Source organism: Pan troglodytes, chromosome 15 (assembly GCF_028858775.2).
Source record: "Pan troglodytes isolate AG18354 chromosome 15, NHGRI_mPanTro3-v2.0_pri, whole genome shotgun sequence".
In the NCBI taxonomy this organism is placed as follows: Eukaryota; Metazoa; Chordata; class Mammalia; order Primates; family Hominidae; genus Pan; species Pan troglodytes.
This window is the reverse complement of record NC_072413.2, coordinates 73222947-73250275: the sequence shown is the minus strand read 5'-3', so window position 1 is coordinate 73250275 and position 27329 is coordinate 73222947. Positions and strand designations below refer to the sequence as shown.

The following is a 27329-nucleotide window of genomic DNA, read 5'->3' as shown; positions in this document are numbered from 1 at the left end:
GTCTACAGCATCACCACCTTCCTCATCTTTCTGAGAGTCCACTTCAAATTTCAGACTTCCTCATCCCACTCTGGGTGATGTTAGTGTTCTCTTGTGAAATTGCTTTGTGAAATGACTTACTATGCAAGGCCATATTTGATTAGATCACTATCCAGAGTCCCTAAAGAACTAAGAGTTCTGCAAGGTTTATTGAAGCAAAACCTCAGTTGTTTCTGTGGAAGCTAATCAATTAATTAATAAACAGGGACTTATTGAGAGCAGTTTGTGTCCCCAGCCCTGTGCTGGGCACCCTGGGGTCTGTGAACACAAAAGATGCACAGACTTGGACCCCAATAAAGAAATACAGTATATAAGTGCACACTGTGTGCTGAGCCTGTGTACAGCCATATTTCAAAAGACATATAGGATGGCTGGGCGCGGTGGCTCATGCCTGTAATCCCAGCACTTTGGGAGGCCAAGGCGGGTGGATCACTTGAGGTTAGGAGTTCGAGACCAGCCTGACAAACATGATGAAACCCCGTCTCTACTAAAAATACAAAAAATCAGCCAGGCATGGTGGCGGGTGGCTGTAATCCCAGCTACTCGGGAGGCTGAGGCAGAACTGCTTGAACCCCGGAGGCGGAGGTTGCAGTGAGCGGAGATTGCGACACTGCACTCCAGCCTGGGTGACACAGTGAGACTCCAGCTCAAAAATAAAAAATAAAAAAGACGCATAGGAGAGGAAAGTCAGAAGTCAGGAAAAGTTTTTAGGCAAGGTGTGGAATTTGAAATAGGCTTTTTTTTTTTTTTTTTTTTTGAGATGGAGTCTCACTCTGTCACCCAGGCTGGAGTGCAGTGGCCTGATATCAGCTCACTGTAACCTCCGTCTCTCGGGTTCAAGTGATTCTCCTGCCTCAGCCTCCCGAGTAGCTGGGATTACAGGCGTGTGCTACCATGTCCAGCTAATTTTTGTATTTTTAGTAGAGACAGGGTTTCACCATTTTGGCCAGGCTGGTCTCAAACTCTTGACCTCAAGTGATCCGTCTGTCTCGGCCTCCCAAAGTGCTGGGATTACAGGCGTGAGCCACCGCGCCTGGCCTGAATTAGGCTTTGAAAGAAGGGACAGGGTTCCGATAGCAGGAAGAGAAAGAGCAGATTTCGCAGCAGAAGCAACAGGCATGTTTTCTGCATCCAAATCGGCCAGATCCTCAGAAAGAAACGAAAGGGAGAAAAGGCTAGAATGGTTCGTGTGTTTTGGTTTGGCTTGGGTTTTTTTTCTGTCAAGTTTTGCTATTTCCACCAAAGTGAATACAGAAAAACTCCCTTGCTGGCAGCACCGCGACGAGGCTTCTGGATTGGAGAAGGGCGCGCTGCCTCACATGTGCACTAGGGGGCAGAGCTGCCGCGGGGCTGCTGTAACTCCAAGAACAACCAGAGGGCAAGGGGAAGGATCCCAGCCCCTTCCTCAAATCAGCCGGCTGCAGAACGGGAGGGCAGTTGGAAAGCAGTCGTCTTCTTAGTCCGAGTTGCCTTCATATTCAGCCTAGAAGTTAAGGAAGAAACAGCGTGTAAGAGGAAGTTGGGTGAGACTGAAAGGGGAAAGAGAAAGAGAGAAGCATTGAAGAGGCACTCTTCCCCACCCCCAGCAAGGAACCCTCCATGTGCCATGAAAAGACTTCCAAACAGCAGAAAAGGGTTAGGGCTACTCCTGCCTCCTGCTGTAATCTTGGCTGAGAAAAGTTTAATGCAAGGCTTGGGTAACTATGAAAAGTGACCAACTGCTAGACTAAGACTGGTTTCAGAACAGCCGACTCCTGTTCCCTGGACAGGGGTGACCATTCCAGCTGCTCTAAGGAGGAATGCTTGAGGCTTTAGGAAGTACACAATTCTTGGCCATCCCCCCAGGCCCTGGTGTCATGGTGTGGGCTGCGTGTGGCAGCAGACGTGACAATGGCGTTCTTTAAGAGCCCTGAAGTCAATATTTAGCCTAAATGTACAACCCACCAGCTGAGCCAGGCAACAGGGTTCTGAAGCACAGGAAATTAGAAGCACCTAGGCGATGTGGAACACTATTTGAAGCTAGATATCCTGACTTTTATCAGTTTCTAACTAGCTGTGCAAGTTTGGATGGTCGAACCAACTTCTCTGAGCTTTAATTTCCCTGTTGGCGAAATAGGTTAAATTAGATTAAAAGTCTCCGATGTGACTTCCAGCTCTGAAACTCTGGAAAACACACACTCCTTCAGCCAGAGGAAATGGGGAATCTAGGGGGCAGGGATGGGGGTGGGAGGATGGTGACAGGCGTCTTGAAGGATTAACCCCACGCTTCTCCTCGCAATTGCAATCGGCTCCCCAGCAGCGGCCACTGCGGCACTGCCTGCCCCACCCCCGCCCTCTGGGCCCGGCGGTACACACCCACGGCTCCCTCAGAGACTTCTGGAATCTCGCTGGATTTCTCCCAGGAATGCTTATTGCCCTTTAGATCTGCAAATCGCTTTACATCAGCAACCCTGCCGCGCGATTATTAATCATCTCAATATTCTCCCCCATCCCCTACCCTCCCCCTCGCCCGGCCTGGAAGAGGAATTGCAGGGGTCCGGATTTATGAAGGTGATTCGTATTATTCATTCAATAATCAGTTAACTAAAGTTCATTAAGCGCCTAATAGGAGCAAGGTGCAGAGACACACAAATCCAATCACCACAGGGGGCAGAACTGTAGGGGGTCGATGCTCAAAGAACTTCACTGATATTCCAGTTATGTCCTGGGGAGGGGGTGGTTAGAGGGTGATGGAAAAGCTCCCCTCACAAGCCTGATGACAGTGCTGCAACCATTATGGACCACCCCCACGGTTCGTTTTATCATGCCAGGAAAAGGAAAACGGCCTTCCCAAGGTCACTTATCCCCCGAGGGGCAACACTGACCCCAGAACCGCGGTCTTCAAAGCTTTCCACTGTGCCATGAAGGAAAATTTTGAGTTGAAGCCTATAAAATACAGCGTTGGGCGAGAGATGGCATGATTTCCGGGCACAGAGTGAGAAAATCGTGATCCCAGATCACCCACCCACAACAAACGAGACCGCCCCAAATCTTGACTGCAGCTACAACCAGCAGACGCACAGGAATGCTGGAAACAGCTCATCCATCCATCGCGGCGCCCTCTCTCTGGGCCCCCAGCGCCCCTGCCCTTGCCTCCGCCTGGGTGGGTCCCGGGACAGGAGGCGGGGGTCTCGTGGCTCGGAGCCTTCGCCCAGCATTCCAGGGGCGGGGCAGGGACCGGGGCGGGGCGCGGCGGGAGTCCCGCCCCCAGCCTACCCCGGGCCGGCGGCGCAGTGGCTGAGCCAAATATGGGCAGAGCGGAAGCGGCGGGCCGACGTCACGGCGCCGGGTGGGGGCCGCGCTGCGGGGCGGTGACGGGAGTCGCTGACGGCGCCTACGTGTCACCGTGGAAACCAAACAGTAAACAGAGGACTCGCGAGCTCCTGGCACCGTCTGGCCCTGCGACCTGGCCTGGAGCAAAGGGCCGGAAGCTGGGAAGGGCCAGGAGAAACCTTGGCCTGGCCGACGAGGACAGGGGCGCGGCAAGGGTGTAGAGAGGGCGGTGGAGGGGACGCTGAGAGAGCACTCCCAAACGTCCCTCCCTGAGGTCCCTGGAAGCCGGCTCTCCCTCTGCCCACGGGCCAGCAGGTGCTGGTCAGGAGCGGAAGAAAGCCCTCCTGTCCCTTCTTTTTCTTTTCCTTTCTTTTTTTTTTTTTTTTTTTTTTGAGATGGAGTCACGCTCTATCGCCCAGGCTGGAGTGCACTGGCGCGATCTCTGCTCACTGCAACCTCTGCCTCCCGGTTCAAGCGATTCTCCCGCCCCAGGCTCCCAAGTAGCTGGAACTACAGGCGCGCGCCACCGTACCCGGCTAATTTTTTACATTTTTAGTAGAGACAGGATTTCACCACGTTGGCCAGGTTGGTCTCCAACTCCTGACCTCAGGTGATCCGCCCGCCTCGGCCTCCCAAAGTGCTGGGATTACCGCGCCCGGCCTCTCCTGTCCCTTCTGAGGGCCTCCGTGCCTGCAAGGTTGTTGTGGATACTGATTTTGCTTTGTTTTTCCTTTCTAATGGCTAAGAGTTCAAGCATTGAAGCCACACTGCCTGGACTCAAATTCCAGCGCTGCCACTCCAGTTGGATGATCTTGAGCAGACCTCTGCGCCCCAGACTATATTATTATCTACAAAAATAAGGATAATAGCAGGACCTACCTTTAAGAGTAGATGAGGACTTTTAAAATGAGTGTGTGTGTGTGTGTGTGTGTGTGTGTGTGTGTTTGGAACAGTGTCAAGCATGTTGTGAGCCCCAAGTTAGTGTTAAGTGTTTATTTTTATTCCCAGGCAGCACAAGAGAAACTTACGTAGTATTAGTAGTGCATCTCCTAAATCTACTACTGACGTAATGTTTTTTTTCTCGAGTCTTCTTTAGATTTAAAATAAAAGGGGGCTGGGCAGTGTGGCCCACGCCTGTAATCCCAGCACTTTGGGAGGCCAAGGCAGGAGGATCACTTGAACCTAGGAGTTCTAGACCAGCCTGGGCAACATAAGGAGACCCCGACTCTACAAAAATAAAAAAAAATAGCTGGGCATGGTGGTGCACACCTGTGATCCCAGCTACTTGGGAGGCTGAGGTGGGAAGATCTTGGGCCAGGGCAGTCAAGGCTGCAGTGAGCCTTGATTGCAGTCACTGCACTCCAGCCTGAGTGACAGGGAGACCCTCTCTCAAAAATAAATAAGCAAAAGGAATTATCTATTTTAAAGATAATATTCAAATCTAGTAAAAATATTTAGTTATTAACTAAAATGTGCATTTGTCAAATAAAAACATGGCAAAACACTGTATCACACTGCTTCACAATTTTAAATTTTAAACACGAAAACTCCAAATGGTTACATGGAACAGAAGCAACTCAAATTCAGTCTTCACAGTCATTGTGTTATCTCTGTTTTTTAAGTAATTTTTTAAAATGAAGTGTACATATTACATTATTCAAACTCAATAGTAATCCCAGCAACTGTTTGGGACTTAAAACAACAAAAGATTTTTTCAGGAAGAAGTACTTTGTCACTGACAACATTAGAATTGCCAGCTCATAGTGTTTATTTAAAAGGCAGACTGCCCAAAGACCTGAAAGGCCCAGAGGTGTTCTAGGTCCCGACGCGGCTGCTGGAAGCCACCTTTGGTGAGTGTGCCCAGTGCTGGCCTGGGTGCCCTACCTGGGAGCTCTCATCCCCTTCCCCCAGCAGGCCCGGATGGATAATCCCTTACATCGAGCAGATGAGCAAGGCCATGCTCCAGCTGAAAGCTCTGGAGTCTTCACACCTCACCGAGGTCGTGGTTTACAGCTCCTATTGGTACAAGCTCCAAACCAAGTGGATGCTCCAGTCCGTGGCTGAGTGGCACTGCCAGCACCAGGAGCAAGGGACGCTCAAACTTGCAGAAGCCATGAATGCCCTCAAACTAGACCCTTGGATGAAGCGAACCAGCTTCCAGCCAATGTGATGGAGGCCAGGATGTAGAGATTAGGTTGTGGCCAGAGCCGGAGTGGTTCCAGCTTGGTTTAAACTCTGTTCCAGCCTGATGAATTAAGGAAAAACCATCTCTTTGGGGATCTCTGCCCTTGCTCTGAGTCCTGTTGTGAATATCTTTTTTGAAGGTTGCCAATTAAAGAAGAAAGTTTTGGGGTTTTCTCATTTTTCTTTATTAAGAATAAAGTTTTAAATAAGGGAAAATTTTTAAAAGGCAGACCAACTTTTTTTGGTTTTATTATTCGTTTGAAATTCTAAGCAGATAATGTGATCCCTTGTGGATAACAAATCCTAGAGTGACCCACAGTGATTCCTGCTTCCTGATGTCCATGCCTTTGTGTAATTCCCTCCATCTGAGTGCAGGTGGAACCTGAGACTTGCCTCTTAGCAATAGAAAATGCAAAGGTGATGGGATGTCACTCCCGTAATTTTATGTCTGTGTGTGGCCCCATCTTGCTGGCATGCACTGGAGAGGTTCTTCTCGCAGGCTTGATGAAGTGAGCAGCTGTGTTGAAGAAGTTTACAAGGCAGCCTCTAGAACCGAAGGGTAGCCTCAGCCAACAGCCAGCAAAATGCCAGAGTTCTTAGTTATACAGCCACAAGGAAATACAGTCTGTGAACAACCTGAGTGAGCTTGGAGGTGGACTCTTCCCCACTCAAGCATCCAGCTGAAAACACAGCTCAGCTGACACCTTGATTGCAGCCTTGCGAGACCTTGAACACAACACTGTTCTGTTCAGAAGATGGATGGAGTTTGCTAGATAAGCAACTGGCTATACCTGGACTCCTGATTTTCAGAAACTGTGAGATAATAAATGTGTGTTGCTTTAAGCTGCTAAGTTTGTGGTAAATTGTTATACAGAAATAGAACACAAATACATTCTCATTGCCTATCCCTAGAACAGACTGCTCCCACCTCCCCATGCTTGGTACACTTCTGTGGCTCTGTACACACTGCTCAGGCCTCCCATCTTAAAAAGGTTCCGTGAGAGGATTACAAGGAGTGTCAACTGCAGAGCATGCCCCAGTGTTGCTACTAGAACATCAAGCATCTAAGAATGATGTGGTGCAGGCACTTTAGGGCATTTTCGTAGCAGTCTCCTGATGTCATCAGAGTTTTGAAGATGGAAAGGGAGCTTAGAGATTTTTGAATCCCACCCCTAAACTGGCATAGGAAATAGTCTCAGAGGGGTTGAAATCTCACCCCAGGTCACATAAGCACATCTTTAAGAGCAGATGTTCACATTCTAGCAATGCAGTTAAGCACTTTGGGTTTTAGAGTCACAAAGAGCTGGATTCAAATCTTAGATCTGCTACTTACCAGTTGTGTGACCTTGGTCAGCTTATTTAACCTTTCCTAAATTGTTTTCCTTATCTGTAAAATGACACTAATCATATCTGCCTCATGGGATTGTTGTGAGGACTAAATGAGAGCATTTATTAAACAAAATAATTATTGTATGCCCATTACGTGCCAGTTGCTAGAGGTACAATGATTAGCAAACCAAAGTCATTGATTCAGCATGGCCTATAAAGTGCATAGCACAACCTGGCACAGAGCAAGCACATGTGAAATACTGGGCATTATCAATATTTTCTCTTAAGGCTCCAGGTTCTATCCCAACCATTTGCCTCCAGACAAGCTCTATAAACTCATATCATAGAACCTCTGCTGTGGTTCCAACTGCCCACATCTCCCCATAGATACTCCCCAGGCATTGCAAACTCAACATGTCCAACATAGAATTTACTTTTTAACCCCCAAACCTGTTCCTCTTCCTATAGTCACAAAGCCATTGGTGGAAACACAAGCCTCCCGTGTTTCAAGCCTGGTAAACCTGACGGTGAGCTTGGGTTCCTCCCTCTCCCTCACCTCCACCACCTACTCAATCACCAGGTCCTGACCCCCTAATTACCTCTTGTTCCCTCTCCATTCCCACCACCACTGTCTTGGTTCAGCCTACACATAACTGAGCTAAGTAAGCACCAGGCTTTTCATGATCTGGCCATAGTGATCTCTTCTTGGCTGATCTTCAGCCCCATCTATTTGATGATGCAATATTGATATAAGTGAAATTCAATGCACTTGCGTGATGTTCTGTAATTTACATCTCCTCCTCATCATCTCCCCCTCACTGCCCCCTCACACACTTTGTAGTTGAGCAAAACCAAATTCAGTGTTTTATGAGTCTGTGCCCTTGCAGTGCTAATCCTCAGCCCAGAAGCTCTCTACCCTGCCACTTGCTCATCTAGCAAGCTCCATACACCTTCGAAGCCTAGCTGAAAGGTCACCTTCCTCAGAGACTCCCCCAGAGAGAGTTTGTCACTACCTCTTCCATGTAACTCCTGAACCTGGTGTTAATTTCCATTGTTACAGTGTATTATAAGATTTGTGTTTACCTGTCTTTCTCCCTTACTTGAGCTCTTTGAGGACAGGATTGTCTCTTCCTCACACTGAATTCAATACCTGATACATAGCAGACACCCAGAAACTTTTTATTAAATGAAATGAAGCCCATACATGTTCCCCTGACCCCCATCTCCCTAAACTATAAAGATAATAAAAGCAGCTAACACTTCTTTTTTTTTTTTTTTTTTTTTTTCTGAGATGGAGTTTCGCTCTTGTTGCCCAGGCTGGAGTGCAATGGCGCCATCTCAGCTCACTGCAACCTCTGCCTCCCGGGCGCAAGCAACTCTCCTGCCTCAGCCTCCCAAGTAGCTGGGATTACAGGTCCCACCACCACGCCCGGCTAATTTTTGTATTTTTAGTAGAGATGGAGTTTCAACATGTTGGCCAGGCTGGTCTTGAACTCCTGACCTCAGGTGATCCACCCACCTCGGCGTCCCAAAGTGCTGGGATTATAGGCGTGAGCCACTGTGCCCAGCCAAAAACAACTAACCCTTCTATCATACTTCTGTGTGCCCAGATGCTGTGATATTCAGTCTATGCATACCAACTTATTTAATGTCCACAACAACCCCAAGAAGTGGATACAATTATTATCCCCATCTTACAGGAGGGAAAACTAAGGAGCAGAGAGGTTAAATAACTTACCCAAAGTCTAGGAGTGAGGATTCAGGGCTAAGTCTATGCTTTGGACCACTCTGCTAAATTGGATCCAATTCTTGCCTGGGTGCGGTGGCTCACGCCTGTAATCCCAGCACTTTGGGAGCCCAAGGCAGATGGATCATTTGAGGTCAGGAGTTCGAGACCAGCCTGGGAAACATGGTGAAACCCCATCTCTACTAAAATTACAAAAAGTCACCAGGCATGGTGGCATGCGCCTGTAATACCAGCTACTCAGGAGGCTGAGGCAGGAGAACCGCTTGAATCCAGGAGGCAGAGGTTGCAATGAGCCGAGATTGCGCCACTGCACTCCAGCCTGGATGACAGAATGAGATACTGTCTCAATACATAAATAAATACATACATACATACATTGGATCCAATTCCCCAAATTTAGATCAATATATTATATTGTTTTGATAAATTTAGCTGTGATGATAGTCATATCACTGACAAAAAGCCTAAAAACAAATCATTGCTTCCATAGATTTGACCAAAAATTGTTCCCCAAAGTAAGCATGGCAGCAACTGGAGACTGGGTCACTTACATTTAGCACAAAGGTGTTTCGTTTTGCTCAGTCTAGACCCTTTAATAGGGGCCCCTTTGTATGGGCCTGCTTCTAACATAACCAACAGTTAAACCCCTGCGGGTTCCCAGCCCTCCCAGTCACCTGACTGTACCAAACCCAATCACCTTGAGCTGAAAGGGAAAAGGGCTTATTAAGAAGAGCTGGCTGGGCTCGGTGGCTCATGCCTGTAATCCCAGCACTTTGGGAGGCTGAGACGGGCGGATCACCTGAGGTCAGCAGTTCGAGACCAACCTGGGCAACATGGTGAAACCCCATCTCTACAACAATGCAAAAATTAGCCAGGCATGATAGCAGTTGCCTGGAATCCCAGCTACTCTGGTGGCTGAGACGGGAGTGAGGCAGGACAATCGCTTGAACCCAGGAGGCAGAGGTTGCAGTGAGCCAGCCTGGGTGACAGAGTGAGACTCCGTCTCAGAAAAATAAAAAAATGGAGAGCTGATGGCCATAAGGCCAGGCAGGCTCCAGAGCCCTTACTGCTCTGTGTCCTCTTAAGCAACTGAAGAATGCTTGGGCAAAGGAAAGGCAACTTAGTTTAGTCCAAAAATAGATGTGTGGAACCACGAAAATAAATTGTGTTGCAACGGAACTGGTTTACGTTTCTGTTGCTTTCTCCCGCATGCAAAGGAAATGGAAATCTATCCAACCATCCCCCTTCAGAGACTTTGCACTGATTCCTCAGGATTCAATATACCCTATTTCTACCTGCTTCTCCTCAGGTCTGGGCATATTCTTGGCAAATGATAATTATGATGATGATGTTGATATGATAATAATGATAGTAGCTAACCCTTATTCTTCTATTTTAATGCAGACTAAATTATAGGTTTTACCATTTAGCACACTGATTGCTAGGAACCATTGAACTCAAATGGGATTTTTGTGATAGTCTGAAAGTTTTATAGCAGTAAGAGTGAAAAACATAATTTTGTTTGTTTCTTTAAAAATGATTATATCTAAATTTATATATGCATTCATTCTGCATTTAATAGCGAAACAATTTCTCAACCTATAATTAGCCTAGAAGTGTCACTGACCTACAGCTTACTTGTATTTTTTGTACCCCTTAAAATTCTTTCCCAAGCTAGCTAGCTCCTCATCTTAATATTGTAGAATCCTCGAAGGCAATTTTTTTAAACAAATAGGCATACTCTTCTACCCTGAAAAAAATCTGTGAAGTATATAGTTTATCTTCACTTTAAGTTCTAGCTATGTCCCTGTCAATATTTTTGTAATTTTCATCTGCATTCATTCACTCATTCATCTTCATTTATTCAACATGCACTTGAGGGCCTAATAGACACTAGAGATACAAATGTGATGAAGACAGAAAAGGTTCCTGCTCACATGGAACTTACAGTTCAGGGATAAGAGACAGACAATTTTCTTTTTTTTTTTTTGAGACAGGGTCTTGCTCTGTCACCCAGGTTAGAGTGCAGTGGCACGATCTTGGCTCACTGCAACCTACACCTCCTGGGTTCAAGCGATTCTCCTGCCTAAGCCTCCTGAGTAGCTGGGATTACAGGTGAACACCACCCACCCCCAGCTAATTTTTGCATTTTTAGTAGAGACAGGGTTTTGCCATGTTGGCCAGGCTGGTCTTGAACTCTTGACCTCAGGTAATCCGCCCACCTAGGTCTCCCAAAGTGCTGGGATTACAGGCGTGAGCTACTGCACCCGATGAGACAGACAATTTTTTAAAAGGAAAATAACACATAAATTAGATATTGCGAGTAGGGATACAGGCTGTGAAAAAACAAAGCAGGATAACTAAATAGAGAGTCCTAGGGAGCAAGTATGTCCCGAAGTCACCCTAGATAGAATGACCAGGGAAAGCCCCTTGGAGGACATGTCCTTTGAGCAGAGTCCCAAATGACAGGATGCAGCCAGCCTGGGGCAAGAGGCCGCGGCAGAGGGACTTCAAGTGCAGAGGCCCTGCTGCAGGAGTACGTGTTCTATGTGCCAGGAGTGGAAGGAAGGCTCGTGAGCAGAGTGCCTGTAGGGAAGAAGGAAAAGAGATACAGTGGGAGAGGAATTAAAAGTCAACTTTTTTTTTTTTTGGTGGAGGGGTGGTGTTTAGGAGTAGAGGTTTAATAAGCAAAAGAAAGAGAAAGGAGAATAACTCTCTCTTCAGTAGAGAGACAGGGGACCCCGAGTGAGACTTCCTAAAAGTCAACTCTTTAATATTAATAGGAAAACAGCACAATTTAAAGCATTCTGCTATTCAGCATTCAAGTGAGGCTCATATCTCTTTTTTTTTTTTTTTTTTTTTTTTTTTTTTGAGGAGTTTGGTTACTCTGTTTGGAATGAGTCTCATACACCGTTTAGAGATCAATTTTGTTTTAGCTTTTTTTCAACTGTAAAAACATTGAAACTTTAGACGATTACCTCGAGATAATCAACTGAGAACTTTTACTGTGCCTCAATTTTTTTTTGTCCGTTAATTAAAGATAGCATAATTGATTTACTTTCATTCACACATGGGAATTGCTGTTGATACGAAATTACTGTTATTAGAACAAATTGTTAAATCCTACCCTTTAATTTTGATAATTACACAAGATGCAGTGATGTGCAAAGATGATGCAGAATCTACAATCCACTATTCTACAGAGATAAATATTTTTCCTCTTCCCTCTTCCCATCGAAAATTAATTTGGAGCCAGAAGCCCAATGGCAGCTTTGAAGTTGAATTGGCAGAGGTCATCCAGGAAGACAGTGAAGGAATTCCAGGAGGCAAGGATGGGAATGGGGTATATTTTTGCAGCCAGATATAAAAGATGTAAAATTCCCATTGCTTAATATACTAACAGGGACCAGGAGAGGAGAAGTTAAAGAATATGTGTGGAATATATTTCTGTGTATGGAAATAGCACAGAATTTATTCATCCACTGGGCAAAATATTAATTAACCTTGTACCATGTGCCAGGCACTGAGCCAGTTCTGGGGATCCTGGTGAGCTAAACTGGACATAATCCCCATGAGGAAATGACTTCTGCCTCTATCCCCTTCAATTATATGTATATGTCTTTAGCAATGTTGAATAGTGGTGCCCTCTGGTAGTTGTTTTCTTTTTTGTTTGTTTTTTGTTTTTTTGAGACAGAGTTTCACGCTTGTCACCCAGGCTGTAGTGCAATGGCATGATCTCGGCTCAATGCAAGCTCCGCCTCCCAGGTTCATGCCATTCTCCTACCTCAGCCTCCTGAGTAGCTGGGATTACAGGTGCCCGCCACCACACCCAGCTAATTTTTTTGTATTTTTAGTAAAGACGGGGTTTCACTATGTTGGCCAGGCTGGTTTCGAACTCCTGACCTCAGGCGATCCACCCACCTTGGCCTCCCAAAGTGTTGGGATTACAGGCGTGAGCCACCGCGCCTGGCAGGTAGTTGTTTTATTGAGATTAGCATGAGGCCATATCTTGTGGGTAGGAATCCGACAAAGTCTTTTTCAAAAGAAAGTTGAAGGCCAGGTATGGTGGCTCACATCTGTAATCCCAGCACTTTGGGGACCAAGGTTGGGGGGATCACTTGAGGTCAGGAGTTCGAGGCCAGCCTGGCCAACATGGTGAAACCCTGTCTCTACTAAAAATACAAAAATTAGCCAGGAGTGGTGGCAGGTGCCTGTAATTCCAGCTACTCAGGAGGCTGAGGCTGGAGAATCACTTGAAGCCGGGAGGCGGAGGTTGAAGTGAGCCGAGATGGCAGCAGAGCGAGACCCTGCCTAAAAAACAAAAAAATATAAATGAAAAACAAAAACAAAAAATTTCCCAGAGTTAATAATCCCTGAGAGTTGTCCAGTCCTGAGTGAGTAAAAGGGATTTGGAAGGAGCCATTTAGCTGGAGAAAGGAGGAAGGAATTTCTTCTCTCAAGCCCATGAAAGTGGTCAGCAGGAAGCTTGGTGGGATGTCAACCCTGGGGATCCGATGGTCTCTGATTTCCTCTTTCTGGACCTTTAACGCCATCTTGATGTAGCAGCCTGGTTCCCACTGGGCTGTGCAATAAGCTAGAGCAAGGGTCTGTGTCTGGGCCTTGGCCAGGGCTGTCAAAGGGAAAGCGATGCTCACCCTCTAGAGTAAGCATGGGGCTGACAGGGACCATGATTGAGGTCCCCAGGAGCAGGTCAATGTCCGAAGGTCCAGCTGCCCTTCTTCATCTGGGAAATCGTCTTCCTTTTCTTCCTCTGGTTGTTATTATTGCACACCTACAGGAACCAGCTGGGTTCCTTTTTTTTTTTTTTTTTTTTTGAGATAGGGTTTTGCTGTGTCACCCAGGCTGGAGTGCAGTGGTGGTGCAATCTCAGTTCTCTGCAACCTCCCCCTCCCAGGCTCAAGTCATCCTCCTGCCTCAGCCTCCTGAGTAGTGTAGCTGGGACAACAGAAGCACACTGGGTTTTGCCATGTTGCCCAGGCTGGTCTCAAACTCCTGGACTCCAGTGATCCTCCTGTCTCAGCCTCCCAAAGTGCTGGGATTACAGGTGTGAGCCACCGCTCCTGGCCCACCAGCTGGGTTCCTTACAGGGTAGATCACCTTGTTATTTCAGACCAGGTGTTTGTTAGTTATATTAATTCTCTATTTAGTTTAGGTATATTTAAAGGCTATAAAATATTTGCCCTTTGAACAGCAAACAGGGATCCTAAGGCCACTGTCATCACAAGTCTAGCAGAAACAGCACCCCAAGTGGCGTGTGATATAGGAGTGATCTAAAGAGCGGTAAGTTGCTTTTAAATGTCCATTTTTATGGGAGGGGCAGAGATATCATAGACGAGAACATCAACCTCAGTAAAACTGTCATTTTGAATTAAAACTTTTAACTCGATTGAATATGACACCCCATAAGCACCCAGTGATTTTCATTATCACCAAAGCATTAGAAGACTGGCGCTGAAGCTCTTCTTCCACCCAGTGTGTGTGAAAACATAGTGCATGGTGCCTGCATGATACTCGCGAGCAGAGGCAGAAGGGCAGTCTCCTTTCCCTGTGGTTTGTACGTGTGCATGTGTGTGTAAGTGCCCCATTATCAGAGACGTCCTGGACAAAGGTCACGTTCTTCCTTAAGATGATAAAGTTTCTAAGTTAAAGCTTGTTCAGAGTCATGTTGACTTCTCCTTCTTGAGCTATTATGTAACTTTTTGTTTACAGAACGATCAACCATTATTTGTGCTGTTTGAGATATCTTTTGATTTCTGAGCAACTTTTTCTCCCCCACTTCCCCCCAGTATAAACTGAATGAAGGGCATATGGTATTAGAGAAACCAGAAATCACTATGCATTTATTAATAAGGGATAGGGCAATAGCCCTCCTTCCCTTTCGAGAATAAAAGAGTACAAAAAAAGTACACGTTAGTGAAAACATTTTTTTTTTAAACAGAGTTTCAATCTTGTCGCCCAGGCTGGAGTGCAATGGCGCAATCTCAGTTCACTGCAACATCCGCCTCCCGAGTTCAAGTGATTTTCCTGTCTCAGCCTCTCAAGTAGCTAGGATTACAGGCATGCACCACCACACCAGGCTAATTTTGTATTTTTAGTAAAGACGGGGTTTCTCCATGTTGGTCAGGCTGGTCTCGAACTCCCGACCTCAGGTAATCCGCCTGCCTCGGCCTCCCAAAGTGCTAGGATTACAGGCATGGGCCACCGCGCCCGGCCTGAAAATTTTTTTTAACCAAGTATCAAGAGGCAGTTCAGCCTGCTGGATACGATAACGAGCAGGAAGATTCTAATGCCGATAACGGAATATCAAGAAAGTTGTTTATTCTAACCATTCTTCAATTTGCTCATCTTTGAAGTAGAATAACCCTCCACGTGATTTTGTGAGAATAAAAAGTTAAAATAGTCTGTACAAAGCTAGGTTCTGTTTGCTTAAAGGGTTCCTTGAAGATCAAAACATCTGAATTTAATATTAGCACAACAAAATTTAAATATTTCCCCCTGCGAGTACTGAAACAGAAAAAATGTATTCCCACAAAAGCTGTTACACAGCGGTTTCCCGTCCCCAGAAGCAGTAGAAAATCTTAGCATTCCAATGGAAGGCATGTATTTGTAAAATATTCTAAAATCAGCTCTATAGTTTCCTTGTCCTCTTTGATAAGGGATCAGACAGAGGGTGTGTCCCCCTCCAGCAGCTACCCTTCTTGACAAACTGGTCTCCAATAATACCTTTCAGAAACTTACAAGACTTCCAGAATGAAAAGAGCACAAGGTTGGTCGCATTCAACTTAAATGCTTTTATTGACAATGTCTTGGAACAATAAGCAAACAATGCTTAAATTTTTCATTCAAATTCACTTTCCACATGTCAAAAGACCTCAAGGTAGAAAAAAATAAAATAAAAATATAAATATCTGAGAATCCATCTTAATAAATAAATTAAAAACACAATAAAACGTTTTCATGGAAAACTGTTAATGTCAGAACATTCAGACCACCTCAACAATGCATGATCAGTAACATTACAATGAACATTGATGTTGAAGAAAAACTACAGTACATGGATATAGCTATTTATTTCTATCTACCAGAAAATAAAGTCGTATCTTTTCTTAGTATAATATTGGTCATTTCTAATCAGAACACACTATTGCCAGGAACACAGTAGTTATTGTTAAAATCAGCTGCACTAGATACAATTTGAAAATATCCAGCACCAGGTTAATTCCAATAATGAACCCAATAGATTAGTTAATGCTATGAGAAGACTAAGGAGAAAGAGAAAAGAGACACAGACCCAGGCCTGGCTCAACATGCTACTAACTACCAGCTCTCTGAAGTGTCACTGGGAACAATACACACTCCATGCGTTTTGCTACATCTCCGGAAGAGGTAAGGACTTGAGTCCACACATGGATGCTTTCAAGTCCTTGAGGCCCACAGCCTGGTGTGTTTCACGCACAGATAAGGTCCTCCCTAGGTCTACAGGAACCCTCTAGGGAAGACGTGTTTCTCCTCTCTGTAATGCACCAGCTCGGGCAGTGGCACTTGTGGGTGCCGGCTGCCTCCCCTTCCCTGCCCCCTCACAGGGCCAGCAGCGTGGGTGAGCTGAGCGAGTCAGAGGAAGGCTCATTGCTGCTGCTGCCCTTGCGGTGGGCAGCTGCACAGCTGGGGAAGGAGTCAGCCTCGGGGTAGGTGAAGACGAAGGAAGACGTGTAAGCAGTGCAGCTGGGAGTACAGGTGACCACCGGAGTGCACAGGGGCTCCAGCTCTGTGGCCATGGGCCCCATCCCCAGGGAGCCACTGTGCAGAGGCTCCCAGTCTGCTGCATAGAAGGACCCAGATAGGTCCATGTCTGGCACGGAGCGGGCTGTCTCAGAGCCACTGGGCCTGGATGATGCTGGGAACAGGAAGTCATCAAAGGGCTCGGTCTTCAGCTCCATGCTGCTAATGCTCTTGACAGGTTCCACTGAGGGCTTGGGCTCAGGGTCATTGAGGAGAGGCAGGGTGAAGGCCTCTTCAGACTCCGGGGTGGCAACCTCTGGCAGGCCCCCAGTCAGATCAAGGGAAGCCACAGACATCTCTTCTGGGAAGCCCAGGTCATCAGGGATCTTGCAGGCAGGTCGGTGAGCTGCCAGGATGAACTCTAGTTTTTCCTTCTCCTTCAGCAGGTTGGCAATCTCGGTCTGCAAAGCAGACTTCTCATCTTCTAGTTGGTCTGTCTCCTGTATACAGAGGGATAAAGGAAAGCATAAGACACAGTCTTACTCAAGGGCCCTTATGCTCAATCTTCAACTTTCCCCTTAAGTTTTAAAAAGGAGCAACCCACAGAGTACCTACCGCTTGGAGTGTATCAGTCAGCTCCCTCCTCCGGTTGCGGCATTTGGCTGCAGCCATCTTATTCCTTTCCCTTCGGATTCTCCTTTTCTCTTCTTCTTCTGGAGATAACTAGAATAATCACAAAAAAAGACCGACATTCAGTAAAAGTGTCTGCCATCACCTCCATTCACCCACCCCAGTAGAACTGGCTCCTGCAGCTTCCCTGCTTCCTGGCACCCCACTGTGAAACCATTTCTGACCTGCAGTTGCAGACTAGGTGTGACTTGCATTTAAAATAAGATCCTCAGCAAGAGAACAAAGAAGAGCCCAGTCTAAAAGCATGCGGTAAGAAACTTGGGGAAGAAACTATGAGAGTACTTCTTAGGGTGAGACTCAGAGTCTGAGTTGGGATGGAATGGGCTTGGAGCCAGGGCTCCCAGTTACGGATGTGCAGCCAGCCCCATCAGTGGCTTCATCCTCTGTACTGGGCTCCTGCATCTCCGGGGCTGCTTCCCACCCAGCCCCCACATTCCCAGGAAGAGTACGCTAGAGTTCCTCACCTGTTCCACCTTGCCCCTCCTGCCAATGCTCTGCGCTCGGCCTCCTGTCATGGTCTTCACAACGCCAGCCCTGGAGTAAGCCCCAGCGGAGGGGGTGGGGACTCCGAAAGGGTGAGGGGCTCTGGTCTGCGATGGGGCCACGGAGGAGACGAGGGCGGGCTGCACCAGCCACTGCAGGTCCGGACTGGTCGAGATGGCAGTGACCGTGGGAATGAAGTTGGCACTGGAGACGGCCAGGTCCGTGCAGAAGTCCTAGAACAAAACAGAAGGGGAAAGCCGACGTGAGCGAGCAGGTTCCGGACACAGGTGGGGCGAGTTCCCAGTGCCGCATGCAGCAGTGAAGAGAAACGATCCTGCCACGGACGTTTCATCTTAAATGTCCCTCATCCTGGATGAAAGGTCTCCCTCTTTTCCTCCCAGGCATTCCGCAGCGCAGTGCCTGTCTCTTCCATCCTGCCGCTGCGTTCCCGTTATCCCTTCAGCATCACTTGCTTGAAAGGGGGTTTGTTATAAATATCCCTGACGTCTGCGCTGACGCAGGCGCCGCTCCGGAGTCTCCAGAATGAACTCGCTTTTTATCAATGAAACTGCCTTACACACCCGCCCGCTGCACCCTCCTCCCTCATCCCTCCTCCGTGCTCCAGGCTGCCGGGGGAGGGGGGATTGCCGCTTTCTGCCACCTCCCCGGAGAAGCCAGGCTCTAGTTAGCGACTTTGTGCTTGGGACACGTCTGCTCCAGCTAATGTCAGAGATCCGTCCTGGAGTGCAGACCAGAGGTTGCTCAGAATGAACCTGCCTCCCGAAGGGGGAACCAATTCTTACTATGGCAAGCGTGCGTGCGCTCAGAGCAAGTCCCGAGCCCCCGAGCCGGCACCCTCCGGCCACGGCAGCCTCCCTCCAGGCACAAGGGAGCCCCCTACTCATCTACTGGAGCGTCCCGCCCGGTGTCTCCTCCTCCGCGACCCCAAGCCCCCGGCCCCGCGGCGGCGGGAAGCCAGCCTTACCTGCGCGTTGACAGGCGAACCCATGCTGGAGAAGGAGTCTGCGGGTGAGTGGTAGTAAGAGAGGCTATCCCCGGCCGGGGACGCGCTGCTGCAGCGGGAGGATGACGCCTCGTAGTCTGCGTTGAAGCCCGAGAACATCATCGTGGAGGTTAGGCAAAGCCGGGCGAGGGGCCGAGGGGCGGAGACAGGTGGGCGCTGTGGAGCAGAGCTGGGTAGGAGCGCGGTCACTGCTCGTTCGCTGCGCCGCGGCCGCCGGCTCAGTCTTGGCTTCTCAGATGCTCGCTGCAGATGCGGTTGGAGTACGAGGCGCCGCAGCCACTGCTTTTATAACAAGCGTTTTATGAATGAGTGTAAACGTCACGGGCTCAACCACGGTGGCGCCAGAGGGGTGACGCGCGGGCCTGGGCGCTTCTGCGGCCGCCTGGCTGCGTCCCCAGCGCTCGCAGCTCCCTGCTCCCGCCTTGGCGCGTGTCCTAATCTCGTGAGCATTTCGCAGTTCCTGTCTCAGAGGTCTCGTGGGCCCCCCAAGATGAGGGGTTTCGGGGATGGCTCCCCCCAGGGCTACAGGGAAAGGCCGTGGAAACCTGCTGACGCAGATGTCCTAATATGGACATCCTGTGTAAGGGGGGAGGGATTGACGGGAACTGCTCGCGGGCTGCAGCCAACACCGAGGGTGCAGTGCGGGGGGAGGCGGGGGCCGCGGCCGGGGGAGGGGAGGCGGGAACGGCGCAGAATGAGAGAGAACATTCGCACCTGGTTCAATGCGGACCCTTGTTCCCGAGGTCGGGGGGGATGGGGCAGAGAGCGCCTTTTTACCCTTGTACAGAAACTGAAGACAGTTCTGAGGCTCAGAGATAGGAGAAACGGCCTCGAGTACAGGACCCCGAGGACTTAAGCCTCGGCTCCCGAAGGAATGCGCCCCTACCCCCATCCCCAATTCTAGCCCTAATTCAGTGCAAAGCGTGGAAGCAGACCTTCATCCCCTAGCCTCCAGCCCTCGGGCTCGAGCAATACTAGCACTGTTCCTGCGTTTGGAAGCAGAAAGTGGAGGATCCAAAATAAGAGAATACGATAACCTACTTTACGATACTGGGTACTTTATTTATTTATTTATTTATTTAAAGAAGACAGCGCGTTTATTTATTTATTTTTCTCGGCCATGTGTGGGAATATTAAGGAAACTGTCAAATCCCTGAGACACCAGCAGATAAACACTGTGCAAAACCTACGTGCGAAGACATTTGAAGGGGGTGTCTGCCCGGTTCTGAGCTGGGCCCCAGGGGTAGGGAGTGCGAGGTGTGGTTATGTGGGCAGGGTGGTCAGTTCGGGATGACAAGGCGGGGTGTGCTTCCTGCGGGGAACTCAAATCTGCGCTGGGGGCTGGTTCGGTCCCGCCAGGAAGCTGTGCTTACGGGAGCCCGCAGCGGGTGATTTTCCAGCGCGGACTTGGAGGGGGGAGGACGGGGGCTGGAAGGACAGTGTCCAGCTGCGCCTAGGCGGAATACCTCGACTGCTGGGACCCCAGGCGCGGCTCCACGTCCTGGAACACGGGGCTTTGGGGAGGCAAGGTGCTCCAGAGTGTGCCACGCCTCCCAATCTCCTGCCCTGCTGCGTAGGACAGCCGGGGTCACGCTGCCGGGGCTCAGCCCCAGCGCGCTGGCCACCTCCAGGGCGCGAAGACGCATGTCCCCGCACAGCCCCGGTCTTCCCTTCTCCACTCTTCGGGCCCGGGGGTCGGGGCCCGCGGTGGGCACCTGGAGAGGGGCGAGGCAGGATGAGGCCGGCGGGCGGATAGTTCGGGGCGCGCGGGGAGCCGGACCGCAGACCTGCCTCCAGCCGCCGCGCCCGGGAGCCAGGAGATCCTGCTATAGATAGTAACAGGGAAGCGGCTGTTTACAGCAACACAGCGCCGCCAGGGCCGTCTCCAGGCAACGCCGCGCGGCCGGGCGCGCCGTCGGCCTGGCGAGGCCACCCTCCCTCCCAGCTCCCCTGGGCCGCGGCCTCCCCGGCCCGGCCGCGGCCGCTCCTGTCGCCTGACATCATCCGCCGGGTCCGGGGGCTGAGCGGCCCGCGCGAGGCTGTGCGCTAACCTCCATTCTTAGAGATCCAACCCGGCAGGAGCGGGGAGGGCAGGAGGCGGGGATTCGTGGAACTGGGCCACTTGCTATTTTTGCATTCCCTGTCACAGGCAGAGGTGAAAACAGAATTTCATCATTGTATGTCATTGGTTTATGTTGGTGGGAATTTAGGCGCTTTTTTTTCTCACTCATAAAAAGGGAGGGAAACGGAAAAACACACATAATACGTAAACACAGATTCCTTGGAGCTGCTCTGAATCCTAAAGCAATTCTGCGGCCTTCGGTACTTCTAATTCTATCCTTGATTACAGAAAGAAAGAGGGGGACGGGAGGGAAAGGGGTTATGAAGCCAAATACATCTCTCTTATTATTAATATTAGCTTCAGACAAAATAGGTCAAGCTTTGAATTCCTGAGTCTGGCCATGACTGCCATTCACAACTAGATCTCAGGCCACTTAACAGGAAACCTGACTGGGTGCGGTGGCTCACTCCTGTAATTCCTGCACTTTGGGAGCCCGAGGCGGGTGGATCACTTGAGGCCAGGAGTTCGAGACCAGCTTGGCCATCATGGTGGAACTCTGTCTCTGCTAAAAATACAAAACAGCCGGGTGTGGTGGCGCACGCCTGTAGTCCCAGCTACTCAGGAGGCTGAGGCAGGAGAATTGCTTGAACCCGGGAGGCAGAGGTTCCTGTGAGCCCAGATCGTGCCACCGCACTCCAGCCTGGGCAACAGAGCAAGACTCTGTCTCAAAAAGAAAAGAAAAGAAAACCTAGAATGATTTGATTTACTTCCCTTTCAGGTCCAAAGCATCTCGGCCAATACCTAAAAGATGTGTCAAGATTTTATATCCAGGATTTATCTCAAATACACTTATCCTGCCTTTGCCAATTAAAAAAAAAAAAAAAAAGAAGGGTCTTTGAGTGAGCCTATTTCCTCCAGATAGCTTAACTCTTTCCTTCTGGCACCATTATGACCAGAGTTGGAGACTTACTAAATCCATCCTCTGGAAAGGACAAACTAAGTCCATCCTCTGGAAAGGACAAACCATTATTTAACAAATAATTTTGTTAAATTATTTATTTAACAAATAATTTTGTTAAATTATTTATTTAACAAATAATTTTGTTAAATTATTTATTTAACAAATAATTTTGTTAAATTATTTATTTAACAAAAAACTATTGACTGGGCTGGAGGCTGGTGCTCACTGTAATGAAGAGGGTAGACCTGTCCCGACCCTCAGAGAGATTCCAGTCTCATAGGAAGACCAACAAGTCAATAGAGTTTACAGGGTAGCAGTAAGTGGTTTGAAAGAGGTAAGAAAGGGGTGCCAGGCAACACAGAAGAAGGCTTGGAAACAGGTCCCAGAGGAGGTGACTGCAATACAGAGATGGGGCTCAGATCCTCTGTCCTCTGGATAATGGAATGATGAAGATTGAGTAAGGCCAGAGCATCATCCAGGCAAAGCAAGTGCTCAACCAGAAGCCACAGTATAGGCCAATACAATCTCAGACTCCCTCTCCTGCCCCACTAACATCCGAACCTGTGATCATTCTAACATATTCTCACATCTCAATCTGCTCATGGTATCCATTTCAGGACTGCAAAATCACATTCTAAAAAGTGGAGCTCACACAAGGTAGCCTAAAAATGAAGACAAATCAGAACAAACATGTGAAATTATTTTTGCCATTTGCAGATCCGCAGGTCAGGGTGACTTTGAGACAGGTGCTTGTGTGCCTCCGTGAGCACGGCGCTGCCTTCCAACAGGGCAGGGATTTCATGCTCTGGACAAGTCTGAGCATATAAAACCAAAATGTGTGTAGTTCATGATTATCTATGTGCTGAGTTCCTCCTATCTGGGGATCCAAAAGTGAAAAGGAGGGTAGAATTCCACATCTGAATTTTAACCCAAATTGAAAAAAAATTCACTTTCCCTCTACAGTGTTTCCGCATCCGATAGACTTTTCCTACTTTGCACTCTCCCTGTGGCACTTGAAGGAGACCTGACCCCACACTTTTGAAGTCAGTGCACATTGTTTAGCCTGGTGTTATTGCAACATTAAGTGAAAGGCTGCTGTCTGTACCGCCTACGTAAATGCTGCCGCACACACCCCATCCCCAGCATGCAGAAGTAGTTGTTTATTTGGGGAAGTCTGGTCTAGTGGTGAAGGGTTGTGGTCAAAGCACGGGACCAGAAGTCAGGAAGATGCATATACCGAAATCAACTTAGACTTGTTTGGTAACTTTTCGCCTTTGTCTTGTTCATGTGCTGATATTCACTTAGGATCTAGCACAGTGCCTGGCACATAGTAGGTGTTCAATAAATATCCCTTTTCTTTTTCTTTTTCTTTTTCTTTCTTTTTTTTGAGACAGGGTCTCACTCTGTTACCCAGGCTGGAGTCCAGTGGTGTGATTATAGCTCACTGCAGCCTTGAACTCCTAGGCTCAATGCCCCTACCTCAGCCTCCCAAGTAGCTAGGACCACAGGCACACACCACCATGCCCAGCTAATTTTTTATTTTTTGTAGAGATGGGGTCTCGCTATGTTGCCCAGGCTAGCCTTAAGCTCCTGGCCTCAAGTGATCCTCCCACCTCTGCCTCCCAAAGTGCCGAGATTACAGGCGTGAGCCACCAGGTCTGGCAATAAATATCTCTTGAATGGATGAATGAATGCATGTCCTCATCCAGGCAAGGTGAATGTAGACGGTTGTGCTTTTTGGGTACTTAGAAAGCAAATAGATAATGTTCTTTAAATCTTTGGAAAGGCTGAACAGGCTCTTTTATTCTGGGATATGAATAGGCAAAAATTGGGAAAGACAAAATTACAAGATGTTTGGGCTATTTTCAGCTGGTACAGCCTCTGTGTATAAAGAACACCCCAGTGGTTCATGATGAAAGATCAAACTTACCCTTGTTCCTGAGCCCCATGAGAAAGACAGCTAGTGCCCATATATAAATACCACATTGTCTGCAATGACAATGACCATGTTACCACTACCCTTTAATTTATTCATTCTAAATGTCTGGACCCAACAAGAGAAAGAGGCATTCCACAATTCTTGTGGGACTCACACACACGTGAGCCCAATGAAGGGTCTTAGAAGGTCAAGGTTACTCATTCGATGGCTCAGACCGTGAGCAAAAAGATTGCCCCTATTTAGAACACTGGAGGCACAAGATTACCATGCCACCCCCCCCACACACACACACATGCCACTACTGCAACTAATTAGTACTAGAGATTTAGCCTCTTTGAGAAAAACTGTTTTTTCCTTCTGAACAACTCTTGGCTTTTTGACAGGAGAGGATGATTCAATGGGATCCCCGTCCTTCTGCTAATGTGAGCATTTAAACAAAGCTCTGTGTGGTCCCTGAGACATGCTCCATCTGGAGCTGAGGAAACTGGGGAACAGTGGCAGTGCCAAAGACAGGCACACTGCAGCCCAAGCCTGCAACATCTTTTGCAGCCACCAGCAGTATGGGAAACTGGTTCTGTCAGTGTTGCAGAATCTTGCTTTAGAAACAAGTGCTCCCTACCAGCAGACAAGCACAGCTTCTCCAGGCTGTCAGCTCCTCCGATGTCCTGAGCTGACCTTCTGCAGCTCCGGCGGACTTAGCTGCTGAAATTCCAAAGGAACCCCGTCAACGTCACTAAACCTATAGGACAAAAACACACCCCAAGAAACCTCAATTGCAGGGCTCCCATCCAGTGAGAAAAATCTCATAATCACCATGTGCAGGGCCAGGGGTGGCTAGAAGAAGCTGCCACATGATGCGATTCGAGGTGTTAAGACATCTTCAGCAGAGGTCACACCATGTCATCCATGACCTTACTCTTACTCAACAAGACAAATCTTTTTTCTCTCTCTCTCTCCCTATACTGAAAAGTTGCAAAGGACAGATTTTATTTATTTATTTATTTTTTGAGACTGAGTCTCACTCTGTCGCCCAGGCTGGATTGCAGTAGCATGATCTCGGCTCACTGCAACCTCCACCTCCCCAGTTCAAGCGATTCTCGTGCCTCAGCCTCCCAAGTAGCTGGGATTACAGGCGCCCGCCACCACGCCTGGCTAATTTTTGTATTTTTAGTAGAGATGGGGTTTCACCGTGTTGGCCAGACTGGTCTCGAACTCCTGACCTCAGGTGATCTGCCGGACTTGGCCTCCCAAAGTGCTGGGATTACAGGCATGAGCCACGCCACCCGGCCACAAAGGACAGATCTTTAAAAGAGACATTGGCCATGGTAATGCCAAAGAAATTCCCCTTTCCCAAACCAGGAAAATACTGACTAGTATGTATGAATTCATTTAGGCTGCCCTCTGATCTAGAACTCGTAATTTCATCATCAGATGTGACAACTTTTTGTCTTAGTTTAGTACATGATTGTGTTCCAAAAGAAAACTTTCTATTGTAACTCCCAGGTGAGGTCTGATTTCTCCACGGATGTTTTATTACTCTGGAGTACTGAGTTAGAGATTGATGGTGAAATTCCCAAAATGACTCTTCTGAAGAATTCCACCTTTAAACTCTGGCCCATCCCAGACTGTGAGGTAATCAGTTAGGACAAGGGCAGATTATACACTGGCAGAGTCTACTCTCCCACCTCGGGGGGCTCTGAATTAAATCAGAACACCAAACAGAACTGTTATCCCCCCAAACCTGTTTAGAGGTCAGTTTACAGAATGACACTTAGATAAAAATCTACACTTCTTATGAGGATTCCCAGTCCACAGGCTTCAGCCTCTGCCTTGCCTTCCAACCTTACCTTGAACCACTTTCCTGCACTCCACTCCAGCTACATTGGCCTTTCTCTCCCTCAAATATGCCAAGCTGCTTCTGCCTCTGGGCCTCTGTACCCACTCTTCCCTCTTCCTCACAGACCTTGACAAGTTGACTCTTCCTCCTGACCAACATCTGCTCAAATGTCACCTTCTCCAGGAAGCCCCTCCTGTCTTCCCCATCCATTGTTGCAAACTCCTTTGCCCTTCAGTCACTTTCTGTCATGTTGCCTGGTTTTCTTTTCTATCTAGCACTTATCACTACCTTACCCTGTCCATTTATGTACTGTTTCATTGCCATCGTCAACTAGTCCGTAAGCTCCACAAGAGCAGGGACCTTATCTGTCTTATTTAGCAGTTATCTATCCTCAGTACCATGCTTCCTGACACCAAGGCACTCAAATCCTTGTAGAATAAACGTATATTTTTATTTTTGTTTATTTATTTTTTTGAGACAGGGTCTCACTCTGTCACCCAGGCTAGGATGCGGTGGCTCACTGCAGCCTCGACCTCCTGGGCTCAGGCGATCATCTTGCCTCAGCCTCCCGAGTAGCTGGGACCACAGGCATGGGCCACCAAGCCCGGCTACTTTTTTTTATTATTTGTAGAGATGGGGTCTCACTATATTGTCCAGGCTGGTCTCGAACTCCTGGGCTCAAGCAATCCTCCCACTTTGGCCTCCCAAAGTATTGGGATTCTGAGCGTGAGCCACCGTGCCTGGCCTATGAATAAATGTTAAACAGAGGTTCATCAGTTATTGTCCTTGTGACGGAGAAGGCAGCATGGATTCCCTTTCTGGACAGAGAGCTTTGATGGGTGGTTTATTACCTCTATCCTTCTCAGGTTAGGAAACCAAAATCCTAGTCAGCAATTTCTTTTTTTTTTCTTTTTTTTTTTTTTGAGACAGAGTCTCGCTCTGTCGCCCAGGCTGGAGTGCAGTCTGCAACCTCTGCCTCGCAGGTTCAAGCGATTCTCTTGCCTCAGCCTCCCGAGTAGCTGGGATTATAGGCATGTGCCACTATGCCCAGCTAATTTTTTTTTTTTTTTTTTGAGACAGAGTCTTGCTCCGTTGCCGAGGCTGGGGTGCAGTGGCACCAGCTTGGCTCACTGCAACCTCCGACTCCTGGGTTCAAGCAATTATCCTGTCTCAGCCTCCCGAGTAGCTGGGATTACAGACAGGCACCACCACGCCTGGCTAATTTTTTGTATTTTTAGTAGAGACGGAGTTTCACCATGTTGGTCAAGCTGGTCTCAAACTCCTAACCTCAGGTGATCCACACGCCTCAGCCTCCCAAAGTGCTGGGATTACAGGCGTGAGCCACCGCGCCTGGCCTAATTTTGTATTTTTAGTAGAGACAGGGTTTTTCCATGTTGGTCAGGCTGGTCTCGAACTCCTGACCTCAGGTGATCCGCCTGCCTGGGCCTCCCAAAGTGCTGGGATTACAGGCGTGAGCCACTATGCCCAGCCCCTAGTCAGCAATTTTCTTATCGGGCATAATTTAGATGCTTATAAACCCAAGGGGTATACCCATCCTTAGAACTACAAAGACCCATCACACCTGCTGTCTAAATGTTTCCACATAATCACTTCTTGGCCTTTTGGCTAAGATCAAGTGTAGTAAATGTTTCCACTACCTACCACACAAGATCGTACGGGATGCTTTAGTTTTAAATCCACAACCACCCCACCCCAAAACAATGATTAGCACAATGAGAAACTTTACCTGAGGTTGGTTACACCCCAGATCCTTTCTTTGACACAAATTTAGCCTAATTCAAAATGAATTTTTTTTTTTTTTTTTTAGTCAGAGTCTCACTCTATCACCTAGGCTGGAGTGCAATGGCACGATCTCGGCTCGCTGAAAACTCCGTCTCCTGGGTTCAAGCAATTCTCCTGCCTCAGCCTCCCAAGTAGCTGGGATTACAGGAGCACACCACCACGCCCTGCTAATTTTTTGT

The 27329-nt window shown here is 48.2% G+C and overlaps 1 protein-coding gene, 1 long non-coding RNA gene and 1 pseudogene across 2 annotated transcripts; 1 reads left to right on the top strand and 2 right to left on the bottom strand.

Annotated features, from left to right (window-relative positions):
- Positions 1 to 1231: 1231 nt before the first annotated feature.
- Positions 1232 to 3299, bottom strand: LOC741754 (uncharacterized). The gene is made up of 2 exons (XR_008538959.2): positions 2904 to 3299; positions 1232 to 1522 (listed from the first exon to the last, which is right to left on the bottom strand). It is a non-coding gene; the product is annotated as an uncharacterized LOC741754 (long non-coding RNA).
- Positions 3300 to 16209: 12910 nt separating this feature from the next.
- On the bottom strand, positions 16210 to 18650 carry FOS (Fos proto-oncogene, AP-1 transcription factor subunit). Its single transcript, NM_001098421.1, has 4 exons — positions 18510 to 18650; positions 17506 to 17757; positions 16967 to 17074; positions 16210 to 16851 (listed from the first exon to the last, which is right to left on the bottom strand). The coding sequence occupies exons 1-4, from the start codon at positions 18648 to 18650 to the stop codon at positions 16210 to 16212; spliced, it is 1143 nt and encodes a 380-aa protein (NP_001091891.1).
- Positions 18651 to 26953: 8303 nt separating this feature from the next.
- Positions 26954 to 27059, top strand: LOC112205515 (U2 spliceosomal RNA; annotated as a pseudogene).
- Positions 27060 to 27329: the final 270 nt, after the last annotated feature.

Excerpts from the sequence above, each read along its gene's own strand:
- FOS (NM_001098421.1), bottom strand. The coding sequence starts at position 18,650 with ATGATGTTCTCGGGCTTCAACGCAGACTACGAGGCGTCATCCTCCCGC. Across the intron at positions 17,758-18,509 it reads GTTCGCCTGTCAACGCGCAG|GACTTCTGCACGGACCTGGC; the intron begins GTAAGGCTGGCT and ends GTTTTGTTCTAG. Across the intron at positions 16,852-16,966 it reads TGACTGATACACTCCAAGCG|GAGACAGACCAACTAGAAGA; the intron begins GTAGGTACTCTG and ends CTCTGTATACAG.